Here is a 17313-nt window from a genome sequence, read left to right as displayed (position 1 = left end):
AACCGGATCTCTCGGTAGGATTGATGTGGCTTTATTTTGAGGCAGTCTCACAGAGACGGTCACATGAGCCGGTGTGGTGCGTAAGCTGGCTGCTGTCGAAGCCTGGATGGAGGAAGTGCCCCTTTCTTTCACAGGCCTGTCATTGAAGAGTTCTCATTTGCTCTGAGCGGACATTCAGAACGTCTTCTCAAAAGCACTTGCTTTTGAATAACGAGATTAAAGCTAAATCGGAGATGAGAGACTGCGCTTTTGTCTTCTTTTCCCCGCGTTGTTTTCCGTGTTCGTTCACGCAGCGTATTCGGAGCGGAGCGGGCTCGCACTCGACCAGGCGGGACTCTGGGCACGCTCAGTGGCGCTCCACATTCAGACTGTGAGAGGCGCATTAAAACACTGGCCCTGGGCGCTCTCACGCCACGCTACAGAATGAAACCTAAGGACCTCGATGGAGGGAGGACTTTAATCGGTTATTTAAAGAGGGGTTTTAATGAGGGGGAGACCAGCCGGCTGCAGAGGGACACGTTTGTGGCTGGTCTCCTCTGTCCTGGCCCAATGTCCCCGGCCTCCAGAAGAGACTGTTATCCCCGGGGAGCCGTGACTGCTGCAGTTTCAGCAGCACTCAGCCGACCCCTGCACATCTCCCAGTCCTCACAGGCTTTTACATCTGTCACTTTTCAGTCTGGAGCCAGTGCTCACCATGCCCTTGTTCTAGCAGGGCTTGAGGCATCTCCTGGAATACATTTTAATGCGAGTATGCTCCAAAAGAATGACAGTGATTATTAATCATAATAATAATAATAATAATAATATTAATATGGTTATTATTATTATTATCATTGGTATTATTACAACAATAATAATAGTAATAATAAAAATAATATTAATATGGTTATTATTATTATCATTGGTATTATTACGACAATAATAATAGTAATAATAATAATAGTTGTAAAAATACCCAGTTTTTCAGTTATTATAACAACAACAACAACAATAATAATAATAATAATAATTGTAAAAATAGTCTCTGTTTTTCATTCTTTTTTTTGTGAAATAGGAATAGGGGTTTAAGGTTGAGTTGAGCTTACAGGGCCTGATGTAATGGTGGCTCAGATCTGATGCTCTGTGATTGGTCTCTGCAGGAAGCCTTCTTTGGGAAGGAGCTGCTGGACAAAAGCCGGCAGAGTAAGCAGGCCCTAGAGACCGGGCTCTCAGACGACGACCGCAGCCACGGCAACGCCCACACGGACAGCAAGCCCCCGAGCGCCAGCTTCCTGGACCCCTCCTCCGACCCGCTGCTGAGCGCCGCGGCCACGCCTGTCTCTGCCAAACCTGGGGCTTCCGGTACGTTCCACACGCGCGCGGGAAAACTCACACACACACTCACACACACACACTCACACACACACACACACACACACACACACACACACACACACACACACACACACACACACACACTCACACTCACACCCAGAGACACACACTCACACAGACACACACACATGGGCAAACTCAAACCGACACACACACTCACACAGACACACACAGACACACACGCACGGGCAAACTCAAACCGACACACACACTCACACAGACACACACGCACGGGCAAACACACTCACGCAGGCACAGACTCAAACGGACACACACACTCACGCAGACACACACGCACGGGCAAACACACTCACGCAGGCACAGACCCAAACGGACACACACACTCGGGCAGACACACACGCTTGACCTGCCTCACTCACAAATGTTGCTGGACATCCCCCCCTGTCCCCCAACAGTGTCCTGTCAGGAGGAATATACCTGCTCAATGCACAGAGCAAGCTGTGAGCGGGGATAATTAACTTTTTCCTCTCGCTCTCTCTCTTCCTTCCCTCTCTCCATCTCCATTTCACACTCTCCCCCTCTCTCTGTTACACTCTCCCTGTCTCCACCTCACTCTCCCCATTTCTCTTACTCTCTCCACTCGTGTGCTCTCCCACTCTCTCTCCCTGCCTCTCCATTTTCTCTAAGTTGAAACCCTAAATAAATGGGCAGGAGCTGGGCATCCTGCCCTTGTGTCTCTGCCCCGCGCTCCCCCCTCCCCCCTTCTTGAATCTGAGGTGACGCACCACAGTAATAGCTTCGGCTGTCTTGCTTCAACCATTATGGATGCCGACAAGCACTGCTTGGTCTTTAGCCACCTTCAGCACACCGCGCAATTCCAGTTAATATCTCTTCATACCCCAGCTAATAACATAATCTCATTTCATTCTTATTCTACTTATAGGCCAATTTCGCAGATCTTCACCACCAAGTCAAAACTAGATTATGTGATTGTAAAATGTGTTTACCCAGACTTGTTTTAGCCCTTGATAACAACTGCTAATCCCAGTGCAGCAGTATTGTCTGCCAGCTTTTAAGCAGACCGATTAGCATTTAGGCTACATCCTCTGAAATGTATAAAGCCAGCTGCCACTTGCCTTTCCTCATGGAATCCACCAACTGATCTACACAGGCCTCTGTTGCTGGGCCAACTAGGGGAGTCGCACCCCGGCCAATCGCGTGTCGACCTGTCTCCGGCCACAGTTTCCGCTAATCTGGCCGCGGTTCAGGTTCGCAATGTGGAGTGTGACACACCGCCAAGAACGAGTGGTGGAGCTTCACCCCAGTCTCACAAAAACAAGCTATTTTGCCATTCAGGCTCATAACCTCATTGTGTCAGGTTGTTTCCCCCAAACACAAGAGAAAACAGTGCTGATGCTGGGCATTTTTTTTTCAGTTTTCTGCCACCTTTTGAAAATGCGGCCAGTACTCCAAACTTTGAGCCGTTAAAACAGAATGGTTTCATTTTTCCTTTGGGGTCGGGGGCGGTTGTAGAGTGGAGGGCTGTTGGCTTTTCACAAATTGGCAGTTCAAAAATAGCCCTGATACAATGTTGTTATTGGATACACGGTTTACGGTGTTATCAAGGAGAGCAGTATTCCCCAAGGTGAGTGAGTAACTGCTACAGAAAATCACATAAACTTGTTTGCCTCTGTCCCTAGCTAACCCCGAGGATCCGCTGGAAGACCTTTCAGAAGTATTGAACACTGATGCAGACATCCTGGGAATGCTGTCAGGTGACTTGGGGAAGCCAACCGACGATTCGGGTATGTCAGATGTGGCATCATAAGATTCGTTCAGTTACTCAGACTATTTTTTAAAAATCCATGCAGCTTTCTCCGCCTGCTGAGTTAAGCTTTCACATGCAGTTTTATTTACACCCGTGACCCTACCGTTCGTTCTCTTAAGCTAAACACGTGACTTTGTTTTGCTCATGGTGTTGCATCTTTTTCTACTCACTTTAGTTTTGCAACCACAAAATAATATATCTCTTTTTGTGTTTCCTCTGCTTTATCGTAATGTTCTTGGGTTGGCGTTTTTACTGGGTATATTTGCACGAGTTTTTTTTAAGCTGTTTTGTTTGTATTTTTTTTCTTTCTCATTTCATTGTTTTATTCACCCGTTTTATCTGGTTTGGGTTCCCGTAGGTCTTGATTTATGCCCTTTCCAGGTCGAGAACCCTCCCTCTCCATTTGGTAAGAGATGAATCCATGGCCTATCCATGGCTTGCAGTAGTCCCCGCCTCTCTCCTCTCCGTCAGCTGACCCTGTGCTTTTACACACTTTCCTGAGCCCCCCCCCCCCCACCCCATCCCTTGCAGTGTTCTGCTGTATTGCTGTGCAATTCACCACCTCTGATTAACTGCATGTTTCACTAACCTTTATTTTTATCAGCGACTGCTGTCATGCTGGAAATATTTCTGATTACCTAAAACAGGGAGGCATTTGATTCAATGAAATGAATGACATTTGAGGTTGTTTATGGTGAAAGTGAAGTTCAGGTTGAGTGGCAGCGTCTTGCGGTGGTGGTCGAAAACCCATCTTGCACAAAGCTCCATCCACGCAATGCACCACCAGTGCTTCTCCCTCAGAAGAATAAAGGTGGCAAATACAATTTCCCATAAGTGTCTGGCAAGGACACCTTCACATTCTGAGCTCGGAATGAGCAGTCCAGTGGCCGGTAATTTCGCAGAATCCAAAACGTCAATATCGCCTTCCGTTTTTTCTGATCGCGGCCAAGGTTCTGTGGCGTGTGCACGCGCCGGCGAACATGCACACAACAGATGGATGAATTAAGCATTCAATGCCCGCGAGTTCTCAAAGGCCTTGGTCAATAACAAGCAGCCAGTCTGAATAGCTTGATTCCGACCTAGTAAGAAAACAGCCTTGATGGCTAACAATTGCAGCATTTCTGACCATGAAGGCACATTATTAACCACTTTTTTTTGTAAAGATGGTATATTTGAACAAAATGTACCTGTATGCACTGTCAGGGTCTGCCCTGCTGTAGGAGAGACCTTTTCTTCATCCTGTGCCACTGCTAGTCTGCCTACTATCTGCTCCTGTGTTTCTGTGCATTGATGAAGTACTTTTTAATCATTCTGAGTCTGAAGGCAGATAAGGATCAGGCCAGATCTGATACTGCTCGAAGGGAAGTTAACCTAGGAAAGCAGTGAAGTGCAGAGAGATCAGCTAAAGCCTGATATGAGATCATTAATGGCCAATTACAGATTACAATGGAAGTAATGCAGGCCTCTCAACACTCAGAGTAAAGCTGCCTTGGTTTTGCTGGAATGAAAGTGGATTGAATGAAAAGGTTTGGTTTGACCTAATGACAATTTATCAGTCGCTCTTGTCAGAAACATTACTCTTCTCCAAGATGTATAGCTGGCTGGCTATAATTGGCTTTCTTGTCACCAAACAGAATGCATAGAATCTAGTCCTCATCACTTATTACGATGCAGTGTCATGGCAGCAGCATGTAGGCTGCTTGAATGGGAAGTGTCCCCAACATCTTTCGCCAGGGTTGATGCCATTGCACAAGCCTCATATTAAGCTGTTGAATCATGAGTTTAAATGAAAACGGTTTTCCAGTTATGAACGTGGTTGCACTAAAGCCCATCTACATGCGTAATCGAGGTGCTGTTTCATTCTCTCTGTATCAGAATTATATTTCCTTCATACGTTCCCCATATTTCTAAATGTAGAACTCCAAATGGATGTGTGTACGTGATTTATAGTCATAATATATTTATAGTTTGAAGGGATCAGCTCCCTAGGTGCCCTTGAAAACTTGAGCTTCTTTGAGTCATGTTCTCAGGATCAGTAAATTCAGCAGAGTGACATGGCACCATAAGCTACCACTATACCGTACCTCTCAGGATTTATGATGAAAGGAACCATTACCGTTAATCAAGGCGCCGTATTGCATGCTGTGTCCATTGATTGAGCCCCCTGTTTTGTATGCATAATATGGGTTGATGACATGGTTCCAATTAATGAGGGGTTCAATGTACATGCTCGATCGGACAGACTTTGAGAAGTGTTCCATAACGTCGCCCAGGAAAATAAATGAAAGCATCCTGAAGTGGTTGTTTAACCAGATGAGATGAAGGCCAGGCTTTTCTTCTTCTGGCGACCATGCGCCTTAGAGGGCATGTAATTCACCGCTCGGATAATAAATTTCACATCTGCTCTTGTTTGCTGTTGTCTGCTGCTCTGTGATTGCTTTGCGGGGGCTGATGGAAAAATAAATGCGGACCTCTTGTGTGTGTGTCCAGCAGGCCTGGACATCGGTCCCATCGAGGACGATTCGGCCACTCCCCGGGCCCCGCCCGCCCGCGGGCCTCGCCCCCTGCCTGAAGAGCCGCTGGACCACATCCTCAGCCCAGAACTGGACAAGATGGTCACTGACGGTCAGCAAGAGAGCCTCCTTTTCATTTGCTAGAATTTCTCTTTGTAGAGGGAAACCGATCAGTTCAAGCTATCGAAAGCACTGCATGTATAAGAGTATACACTCACTGAGCACTTTATTAGTACACCTACTTATTCATGCAATTATCTTATCGGCCAGTCATGTGGTATTAGTGCAATGCATAAAATCATGCAGATACGGGTCAGGAGCTTCAGTTAATGTTCAAATCAACACAATGGGGTAAAACATTTGATTTCAGTGATTTTGACCATGGCGTGATTGTTGGTGCCAGATGGGCTGGTTTGAGTATTTCTGTAACTGCTGATCTCCTGAGATTTTCACATACAACAGTAGTTGAGGCTACAGTGGGCACAGGCTCACCAAAATTGGACAGATGAAGACTGGGAAAATGTAGCCTGGTTTGAAGTCAGAGGCATACAGATGGTAGGGTCAGAATTTGGCGCCAACTGCATAAATCCATGGACCCATCTGCCTCATGTCAACAGTTCAGGCTGGTGGAGGTGGTGGGGCTTGTTAATACCGATCAGTCATCGATGGAATGCCTCGGCCTATTTGAGTATTGTTGCTGACCATGTGCATCAGTGTACCCATCTTCTAATGTCTATTTCCAGCATGATAATGCCCCATGTCACAAAGCAAAAGTCTCAAACTGGTTTCATGAACATTACAATGAGTTCAGAGTTTTTCAGTGGCGTTCCCAGTCACCGGATCTGAATCCAATAGAATACCTTTGGGATGTGGTAGAAGGGGAGATTCACAACATGAATGCACAGTTGACAAATCTGCAGAAATTGCGTGATTCTATCAAGTAAACATGGAACAGAATCTCAAATGAATGTTTTCAACATGTTGTGGAATCCATGCCATGCCACAAAGAGCCCTACCCAGTATTAGTATAGTGTTCCTAATGAAGCTCCTGTGTACCTCCCCTCATACCAAGAGGGACCATATACAATTCTTTTAACTTTTAGAAACCAACAGAGGGAGAGGGATTGCGAAGATGGCATTTTGAGATGCGTGAACATGAAGTGTGAACATGCTGGTTAATGTGCGAATGTGTAGAATGTCTCGCAAAATCTCATTCTCAGTTCTGTCCCTGCAGGTGCCATTCTCAGCAAACTCTACAAAATTCCAGGTGTGTGTTCCCGTCTTTGTGACTGTAATATATGTTAAGTGGGTAAGACATTTAAAGCAGCTAAATGACTTCACTGTGCCTCCTCTGCAGAACTGGAGGGCAAGGATGTAGAGGAGCTCTTTACAGCTGTGCTGAGTCCCAACACCAGCCAGTCTCCTCAGCTGGTTCCGCCCCCGCCTTCCAGCAATGTACCTCCTCCGCCAGGCCCTGCCATGGCACTGTCCAATCCAGGTACACTACTGCCCCATAACTACCCAGGAGAAGCACTTTCCTCACTGCCCCCTGGGCTAGACTTCTTCCAATGCACTCTTTAGAACCGTGTGATATCACAATGGCCTTTCTATGGAATGTGATGCATCTTTCTATGGAATTGCTCTGCAAGATTTGTCAATGTCCATGATGCCTTTCTGCTTGTCGTCTGAATGGTCTGAACTTTGATATGACACATTTGAGTTACTGGGTTAGTGAGTTGAGGGTAAAAACATTAGTTGTGTATTCTTTGTTAATGGTCTGTTGCAAACAGGTTCCGTTTTCAAGGTATTCAGTGTTTAGTGGGAAGGAAAATGTTTTAGACTATAGAATTTTCTGCATTTTAATTCTAAATTATTTTCACCATTTTCTCAACCCCCGAAGGTAATGGCATGTTTCCTCGGATGCCAATGATGAACGGCATGATGGGACGTGGCCCCCACTTTGCCGCGACCCCTCTGAGCCCTGGAGCTGGACCCTGTGTCTCCAGTTCCTTCCCTCCCCTGCATCGGCTGCCCTTCCCTGATAACGCAAGGTAAACCTATCTCTTTCCCATCGCTTCAGAAACTCGCTTTGGTTGTCCTTCCCTAAACTAAATATTTGTTCTGTAATGTGTGTGTTGCATTCATCAAACACATAGTAGTTGAGTGCTCTGTTCTTGGCCTTTGGCAGCACTCTGAAATCACTCGCTCAAATTTCTAGGTGTACCCATGAAGTGTGCAGCCAATCCAGCACATAATAAGTCTGACTTCCTCCCCACTTACACATATATATATATATTTATGGATATTTGTAATTTTCCATGTACAGTATCTCTCTGAATTCCACCAGCTCTTCTAAGCAAATTGGGAGCATGCACTGGGTGTCCAGACATTCCTCAAAATGCCTAGCACTTCAACCAATTACAGCCAACATCAGATTATTATTTTCTTTTAGCAGATTATTAGCAAATACATGACCAGTGATGCACAAAGAATGTATTTGTGCTGAGAAGTTTATTTCCACTTTCTTTATTGAGGCAAAAGTGGGTTCACCATAACCCTTCTGAATGGAGAATTACAGTGCTTGAGGTCATTTCGGCAGATACTGTACTATGTTAAATAAAATCTTAACTGAAGTAAACCATAAAGACTGTTATTCTGCCAAGAATTTGCCTCTTGTTATACTGGAGATGTGGGTAATATGCTATTAAATGAATTCATGGCAAATTAATTTCAGAAGAATCAGGTTATTGCAAGTGAACTGGAGAATGAGGGGGAGGATAGCCATGCTTACAGAATTCAGTAGATTGTATCAAAGTATATTTAAGGAATTATACGACCCCATGAGTGCTTTTGGTGTTCAAAAATTGTAGATACATTTTGCTTTTCTAGTGTAAGATCTTAAAGACCTGATTTATAAGGAGTGGTGGTAATTGTGTTCCACAGAGATAAGAAGTTTAGTCCAATGGGGAGAGACGGACCGGGCCCTTGGGGCACGCCTGGCCCTGCCCCTCCACTGGAGGGGGAGGCTGACACTATGTCCAATGCCCAGAGGAGCACGCTGAAGTGGGAGAAAGAGGAGACTCTGGGGGAGATGGCCACTGTGGCCCCTGTCCTCTACACCAATGTCAACTTCCCAAACCTCCGGGATGAGTTTCCCGGTGAGTCACTGAGGCTCAGCTGGCCTGTGAAACTACTGCATAGAATTCAGTACCAGTGTGTTTTTTTCCTTTGTCTTGTGTATTCTAATCTCCCGATATGTTTTTTTGTTTTTTTTGTTTTTTGTTTGTTTTTCTGCCTCAGACTGGTCTACGAGAGTTAAACAAATCGCTAAACTGTGGAGGAAAGCGAGTTCCCAGGAAAGGGCTCCATATGTGGTAAGGCATCTTCTGAATTGTTGTTTGTTTGTTTGTTTGTTTGTTGGTGGCGGTGGCGGTCTAGCACACTTTCTAGTTCCATAAATAAAATTTTAAAAATAAAGAAGAGAAAGACATATGAATATAAGATATGAAGTAGAAATTATTTCATTTGAAATAAAAAACTAGAAGTTTCAGCTAATGGCCATGTGCCTATTATGGAACTGTGACCGCCTCCTTCCTGTCAGACCAATTTCTATTTATCTTTCTATTGTAAGAATGGGCTGCACAACCTGGAGATGGTAGTGCTCTCTTACTTTGAAAGCAAATTAGTCATATTGCAAAATAGATTTCTTATTAAAATAGTCTTTGGAGAGGTCACTTGGGAGGATGCTAATGCAAGTGTTTGCACATGGTTTTGTTCTCTGCAATTCATGTTTCTGAAAGCGTTTCAGGTCCCCCGAGTACTTTGTCTTTGCTTTTGAAAATTTGTCCTATGGGTTCTGTGCTTAAAAGGCAGTACTTCAGGCAGGGCAGTGAGGAGGGGGGGAGCGGGTGCTTTTTTCAACAGCAGTCTGGACTTCAAAATGTCTGACCATGCAATCTCTCTTTCTCCCTGTTGTGTCTCTAATAACTTCTGTTTTAAATGTCCCCATTGGCCTCAGGCTAATTTATGAGTGGCCTCAGTAGACGTGTTCTCCACACGTTGAGAGAAATTCTGCAATTCAATGATTAACAAAGGAATCACACTTATCACCACTGCCACTCACAGTGCCTCCAGTAATTAACTTAAATAATAATGAAATGAATTTGTCTAGCAGGTAGAAAATTTGGGGGACTCTACTCGTGGGATTCAAAATTCTATTTTAAAAAGCTTAGCACTTCTGCTATCTTATATGACCGTGGAAAAGATTTTTTGCATTGTGCTAACAGAAATACACTCTCTCTTTCTGTGTGTGTGTGTGTGTGTGTGTGTGTGTGTGTGTGTGTGTGTGTGTGTGTGTGTGTGTGTGTTTTTGCATTTCAGCAAAAGGCCAGGGATAACAGGGCTGCCCTTCGCATAAATAAAGTTCAGCTGTCAAATGAGTCTATCAAACGACAGCAGCAGCAGCAGCAGCAGCAGCAGCAACAGCAGCAGCACCCACAGCAGCCGCCAGACACCTTTGACCCCATCGTTACCATGGAGACAGATTCCCTCTTCAAGGACCCACTGAAGCACAAGGAGTCTGAGCATGAGCAGGAGTGGAAGTTTCGACAGGTGGGGAGTGTGTGCTCAGCCTGTGCTCTACTGCCCGAGTGGAGCGCCCCCTAGCATTGGCTCAGGTTTCTGGCGCTGTAATTTGGGGGCAGAATTGGAGAAGGCTCACAAGTGTTCTCTTCTGTATAGAAATGGCAGCCTCAAGATTTTGGAGCAGCTGATGGCAGCTGTTTGGTGAAATGCTGCTTTTCTGCTTCTGTGGTTATTGTGGCCCATAACAGTGATTGCACAGGGTTTAGAGATGGAATAACATGCGTCAACAAGCTGTAACAGAATACTTATGGTGCTGTGTTGCCTCCCAGTTGTCGGCTGTCAATAAAAGTAAAGTTAAATCGAAAGCGAGGGTGTGTTAAGAGCCATAAAATAAATTATAAGAGTAAAGCAGAATAAATTCTCTAATCTGTATACTTTTTGGGCTTTGCAGCCAGGCACCTCCAGTGATAAAAATCCCTGGAAAAGGTCTCTGGCAAAGCTATGCTCTGCTGTATGCCTGGCAAGAAGTAATAAGACCAGTTAAATTGGAGCAATAATGAGTAGAAGCTAGCGATTAAATTTTCAAGTGAGAGTGAGAGTTCCTGGGCATACCACTAGCCCATCACAAGTTCTACTACACCCAGTATAAATGAAATGATCAATAAACTATGTGTTTGTCTTTGGCTGACAGCAAATGAGGCAGAAAAGCAAGCAGCAAGCCAAGATTGAAGCCACGCAGAAGCTGGAGCAGATGAAGAGTGAACAGCAGCAACTACAGCAGCAACAGCAGCTGGGTGGTCAACCAGATGGAGAGACTTCTGGCAGCGGCAGCCAGAGTCCCACAACTTCTCAAGGGAGCAACGGGAATGTGTCCCCCGTGCAGCAGGCAGCATGCAAAGATGGGTTCTCCCGGCCGCCGCTACCAGGACCATCAGCGTCAGGTCTCAGTGATGACGTCTTCTTGCGTCCTCCACCCCCTCCCCCTGCGGGGTCCCGGACACCGGCCCAGGATGCCTGCCTGCAGGGTCAGTCATCCCAGCCACAATCCCCACAAGTGTTCTCTCCGGGTTCATCCGGCTCCAGACCGTCCTCCCCATGGGACCCATACGCGAAAATGGTAGGGACTCCGAGGCCACCACCCTTGGGGTCGAGTACACCCCGGAGAAACTCTGAGTCCGGCAAGTCCCCACGATCTTTGTCAGAGCCGCAGGAAAGGGGGCGACCCTCGCCGGCTCATGAGTCCTTTGGCTCACCAACGTCCATGAGCAGTGACCCATATGCAAAGCCACCTGACACCCCCAGACCTGTTACAGCCGCAGACCAATTTTTAAAGCCTATGGGACCCCCAAGGCCAAGTCCCGGCCTTGAACAGCATGGAAGGCAAGCGATGAGCTCCATAGCCGGTGATACTTTTGTCAGGCCTGCTCTTCGGAATGAGGTCTACCAACGGATGTCTCAAAACAAAATGATTTTGTCAGATCCCTACTCCAGGCCCCTTTTGACTCCTATCCCTGGAAGCAATGAGTCCGGGTCTGTGTCTGTGTTCAAAATGCCAATGCCACCCCCTCAATCGCAGGACCCATACAGCTCCATGATTTTGGCACCCCGTCGTGGGTCTGACCCATACGAGAGACCCATGCTGACCCCCAGGCCCCCAGATGCAGTCTCTCAAAATCAGCCATGTGATCCATATGCACATCCTCCCCTCACTCCCCGTCCATTGATGAATGACTGCTTCCCCAACCCTCCAAGGATGGTGCGCCATCCACAAGGCAACCCCTTCACCCAGCCTGGAGCCCGCGAACCTCTGAGAGAGTCATATGCCCATGCTCCTCCTACCCCAAGGCCTGATTACTCCCAATCCATGCCTGACCCTTATGCTCAACAGCCAGGTACTCCACGACCCTCATCTGACCCTTATGCCCAGCCTCCAGGTACCCCGCGACCCTCTTCTGACCCCTATGCCCAACCACCAGGTACTCCTCGTCCCCCAGCTGACCCCTATGCCCAACCGCCAGGTACTCCTCGGCCCCAAGCTGACCTATATGCCCAACCACCAGGTACCCCTCGACCCCAACCTGATCCTTATGCTCAACCTCCTGGCACCCCAAGGCCTTCATCAAGCCCTTACCCTCCGCCCCCCTCAGCCAGTAACCGTCCAGTTGCTGTAGAACTGTACCTACAGCAGCCTCCCAATCAAAAGCCGTCCCCCTCGCATTCAGCAGACCCTTATGCCCAGCCTCCCGGCACCCCGAGGCCTATAGCAGCAGAGAGATTCTCTAAATCACCTGGCAGCCAGAGAAACTCTGACCCCTATGCCCACCCTCCAGGGACCCCAAGGCCTTTGAGTAATGACCCATATATGCAGCCACCTGGGACTCCCCGCCCAGTACTGTGTGACCCCTATGTGCAACCTCCAGGAACTCCGAGGCCTGGAGCAGGCCCTGATGGGTTCAACAGACCAATCTCAAGGTCTGGACCCATGTCTAGTCAGGACCCTTTCTCACCACCTCAGGCTAGAATGCAGGAGACCTTTGTGCGGCCGGCTGCCCCTGGCTCTCAGACACCAAAGCATTCTGGGATGTCAGACAATGGATTTTCTCCATCTCATATGCCTAACCAGACACCTGTGCATGATCCCTATGAGCAGTCCCCTATGACCCCACGGCCACCTTCTGGGGATAGGCTATCTCATGACATGAACGACCAAGGGATGTCACAGGATGGAAACTCCCAGGATTTGGGCCAGTTCTCAACCCTTCCACAAAGTACTGGAGCAGCCGCTGAAGCCCATAATGCTGGTCCTGTGGATACAGAAGAGAAGTTCAGACAGGTGCAGGTGAGATCTTATATGTTGTTGGATTGTTCTTCTAATTTCCACATTCTCATCCATTTCACCAGGTTGTTTTTACAAGTTGCTTTTGTCAAATGTGGAATAATGACTCCATAAATCAAGTTTGAAGTTGTACTCATGTCTTTTTTTTTGTCATTGTTTAGCGCCAGAGAATACGAGAACTGATCCTAAAACAGCATCAGCAGAAACAGAATGCGGTTCGCCAAGAGAAGGGTCTGCAGGAGCCAGGTGTAGCTGCTGGTCCTGGAACCCCCCGCCACTGGTCGCAGGAAAACCCCAGCCAGCACAACGAGATGTTCAGCAGGCCGCCACCTCCCTACCCAGGAATGAGGGGTCCCCTGAGGTACCCTGGGCCCTTCTCTGGGGACAGACGGGCATCTTTTCCTAATGAAGGCCATTTCGTCAGGCCCCAGTATCCTGGAGATGTTGCCAGTATGGGCATGAGGCCACATGGGCCCAGGTTGGTTTCAGTGATCACTTTATTGAGAGACAACCTGATGCAAGTTTGTTTGTACAATGTAGATCAGAGATCATCAGTCAGGCCAATCAGTAGCACTAATTGCTCAACTAATTACCTGGGGAAAAAAGAAAACCAAGGCCATATTTGGATTTGAGGTCCAGATTTGGTGATTGCTGATGTAGATAAAACATAATATGGAACATGTTTATTTTGATGACAGCTCTGGCTTGAAGAAAGAACTTGCATGAAGTTATCTTGTCATACATGTGAGGCGCTGTCGCCCGTAGAGTAAAGTTGTCAAAGATTCTTATTTCAATGCTTGAGTTTTTTTTTTTTTTTGTCCCCTTTCGAAGGTTTGCATATCCCCCTGGTGGGCAGGGTCCCCATGGAGGACAGGAGCGCTTCCTGAACCCTCCTCTCCAGATGCAGGCACCTATGATGGACCTCCCCCCTCAGATGCGGAGGTCTGCATCTGTTGACTTGGCCAGATCCATGGGTAACAATGTGACGGGACTTCCCCAGCACTTTCCCCCACGAGGCATACCGATGCAGCAGCACAACATCATGGGGCAGCCCTTCATAGAGCTCCGCCACAGGGCTCCTGAAAGCAGGATGAGGCTTCCCTTTGGACCCCCTGTTATGGCTGGCAACATCATGGATCCCGCTCAGAGGCAGCAAGGGTTAATGGGTGGACCCGACATTGGGTTCCCTGTGAACCAGGGTCCCAGGATGTTGGATCCTGCGATGAGTCAGCCATTGGGTATGGGTGGCCAGATGCATATGTCATCCAGTATGGAGAACCTACACCATCAGCACATGCAAATGAACACCGGGCCTCAACACCCGCCACTAATGCGATCTCAGAGCCATCCGAACCCCAATGAATCCTTCTCCGCTGCTCCAACTATGCTTCTCCCCCAAGCATCGGCTGAACAACCTGAGGAAATCCCTATAACCACTGCAGATGCGATTGAGGAAAAGCTGGATGCCGACGATTCAGCTGTGAAAGACCTGGAAGATGTAGAGGTGAAAGATTTGGTCGATGCGGATCTGGAGAACCTCAACCTTGACCCTGATGATGGCAAAGACTTGGACCTTGAGACTAACGACTTGCATCTGGATGACTTTTTGAGGTCAGGGAAGTTTGACATTATTGCCTACACAGATCCCGAGCTGGACCTTGAGGACAAGAAGGACATGTTCAATGAAGAACTGGATCTCAGTGATCCCATTGATGACCATGGTGAGACTTCGGATCTTCAGAAGGCACTCTCGGAGAAAAGAAATGCTTGTGCTGGTGGTTCTGGGTCATCTTCCCAGTTCACGGCAGATTCCAGGGAGTGCAAATCTGATAATGCGGCACAGTCTTTCAGCCAGATCAAACAGGAGGGCAGTTGCCAGCGTGCCAATGAGCTGTGCACAGAGCAGACTATCAAAACGGAAGGCAAAGACTGCTTTTTGCAGGGACAGGAGACCTCTAAACATCAAAATAATGAGGAGACGGCACTTCCTCAAGAGGGCCACGGAAACAACCTAAACCTTTCTGGAATGTCTGGCCAGCAAGCTTGTACCAGCACCCTCTCTGACTCTACCCCAGTCCTCTCTAGCTTGCTTGTCAAGGAAAAGACTGAGGATACCCAAATTGGGCCTGTTTGTCCTGATCAGAGCAACCCAACAGCTCAATCCAGTCAAGTGTCACAGAATCCCAGTGCTATGATGCTGGCTGGACAAACAACGGAACATGCAATGAACCCTGGCCTTAGCATGGGCCCAATGGCGGACCCCTCACAGGGAGCTCCGCTGGCAAATCCCAACATCTTGCAGGGACAGCTTTCTTGCCAGAACTTTGGAGCACCCTCGTCAGTGGATCAAATGCTCCCTGTTGGGAACCAGCCGCTGGCTAACAGCAATATGAGTCAGGCTCAGCAGGCTATGTTCTCTCAGATCATGAGCCAGCAAGGACAGCAAAACAGACCCCTCCTTTTAGATGAGCAGCCCCTCCTCCTGCAGGACCTCCTTGACCAAGAGAGGCAGGAACAGCAGCAGCAGAGGCAGATGCAAGCTATGATCCGCCATCGGTCCAGTGACTCCTTCTTTCCCAACATCGGTAAGGCCCCGGGTCATGTCACAAGCATTCACCTTCTTAGGCAAAGACTGCATAGCCAACCATGTTTTAGGTTACAATAGATTAGGTCTGGAATTTTTAGAAAACAAGCAAAGAATAAATTCATTGACATTTAAAAAGTGACATATTTTATGTTATTTTATAATCCCCCCCCCCCCCCCCCCCATTCCCCCTGAGAACAAATCCATAAAATAAGTAGATCATTTTATTTAACTCAAAATCGTTTTACTGAAGCTGTGTCTTTTAAATCTTACAGACATTGATACAATCACTGATCCTATCATGAAAGCAAAGATGGTTGCCTTGAAGGGAATCAACAAAGTGATGGTGCAGAACAACATGGGGATGCCGCCCATGGTCATGAACAGGTATTTGTGGATCATCAGTTGGTACTGCTTAAAATGTATTCTAGAAATCATGGAACTTGCATAACAGCTTTATAACACTTGCAACACTATGAGAAATCTGTATGAACACTCATTAGGTCCTTTTTAGTCATCTTATGCTGGACCTCTTGGTTAACCGAAGAAGTGCTTATAAACGCTTTGCGTTTGATTCTTTGTACTAATTATGGGATTGTGGAGCATACTGTATGTATGTATGTATGATGAACAGATACTCCTTTGTGTACATTTAACATGAGTTACATGATGGTATGTGTCAGCAGGTTTCAGTTGGGTCCTCAGCAGGTACCACCCCCAGAGAACCCTGATAATGTGCCTGTCCACCAACAGGCTGTTGGAATGGTAAGTTCATTGCTTTTAGCTATAATGGCAGGGTCAGGCTGCATGATCTCCAGATTGGGTAGAGTTATCATGGCTTAACAGCAAGTCACAATTTGGCCACTCATTTTTATGGAGGGCAACATCTTTTGTTTTGTTAATTTGCAGTTGATTTACAGTTATTGAAAGGTCATAGCTCCACGCAGTATAGAGTTAATGAAACTTCAGTTTCTGTTTCATTACAAAAAGTCTTGCAGTTTCAAGATATATATTTTTTTCCTTTATTTTTTTTTGTAGGATGGCAAGTTGCTACCGCACATGGCAAGACCAAATCCTCCAAATTTTGGCCCAGGATTTGTCAGTAAGTATATTCCCTGATTTAATTCTTGCATATTTTATTTTAGGTTATTTGTTATACATGTGCATGGATGATATATCAAGCAACAACACATACTATAGTGAAGTTTGTTGGCATTGGAAATAATGACGAATTCTGTAAACTTACTCTAGTATTAAGCAATCAACTATTAAGAGTATGAATGCAAATGCACATCCACAGAGATAAATAATGCCCAAGTTCCCCTTTGCAGATGATGCTCAGAAGAAGCAGTATGAGGACTGGCTCAAGGAGACTCAGCAGCTGCTCCAGATGCAGCAGAAGTTTCTGGAAGAGCAGATTGGGGCCCACAGGAAATCTAAAAAGGCCCTTTCTGCCAAGCAGCGCACGGCCAAGAAGGCTGGGCGGGAGTTTCCAGAAGAAGATGCAGAGCAGCTTAAGCATGTGACTGAGCAGCAAGGCATAGTGCAGAAGCAGCTGGAGCAGGTAAAGAATGGGGAACAGCTCTGACCCAAAGATACCGGGGACACATTTTGACGGTCTGTATGTATGCAT

General features: G+C 46.9%; 1 protein-coding gene across 8 annotated transcripts in view; it reads left to right on the top strand.

Annotated features, from left to right (window-relative positions):
- LOC133138029 (histone-lysine N-methyltransferase 2C-like) overlaps window positions 1-17313 on the top strand; it is a 122949-nt gene that overhangs the window by 82330 nt on the left and 23306 nt on the right. For 5 of the 8 annotated variants that reach the window (XM_061256509.1, XM_061256506.1, XM_061256504.1 and 2 more), the window contains 17 exons: window positions 1140-1341; window positions 3036-3140; window positions 3522-3569; window positions 5657-5788; window positions 6911-6943; window positions 7034-7174; window positions 7577-7727; window positions 8620-8834; window positions 8977-9050; window positions 10057-10287; window positions 10952-13099; window positions 13258-13574; window positions 13928-15681; window positions 15956-16067; window positions 16364-16445; window positions 16719-16782; window positions 17012-17244. In XM_061256509.1, coding sequence (XP_061112493.1) covers window positions 1140-1341; window positions 3036-3140; window positions 3522-3569; window positions 5657-5788; window positions 6911-6943; window positions 7034-7174; window positions 7577-7727; window positions 8620-8834; window positions 8977-9050; window positions 10057-10287; window positions 10952-13099; window positions 13258-13574; window positions 13928-15681; window positions 15956-16067; window positions 16364-16445; window positions 16719-16782; window positions 17012-17244 — 6042 coding nt within the window. The remainder of the gene's footprint in view (window positions 1-1139; window positions 1342-3035; window positions 3141-3521; window positions 3570-5656; window positions 5789-6910; window positions 6944-7033; window positions 7175-7576; window positions 7728-8619; window positions 8835-8976; window positions 9051-10056; window positions 10288-10951; window positions 13100-13257; window positions 13575-13927; window positions 15682-15955; window positions 16068-16363; window positions 16446-16718; window positions 16783-17011; window positions 17245-17313) is intronic. The other 3 variants (XM_061256508.1, XM_061256505.1, XM_061256503.1) reach the window with 2 other exon arrangements.

The sequence above is a fragment of the Conger conger genome, chromosome 9 (assembly GCF_963514075.1).
Source record: "Conger conger chromosome 9, fConCon1.1, whole genome shotgun sequence".
In the NCBI taxonomy this organism is placed as follows: Eukaryota; Metazoa; Chordata; class Actinopteri; order Anguilliformes; family Congridae; genus Conger; species Conger conger.
The sequence above is the reverse complement of the archived record's forward strand: the minus strand, read 5'-3'. Positions and strand labels throughout refer to the sequence as shown.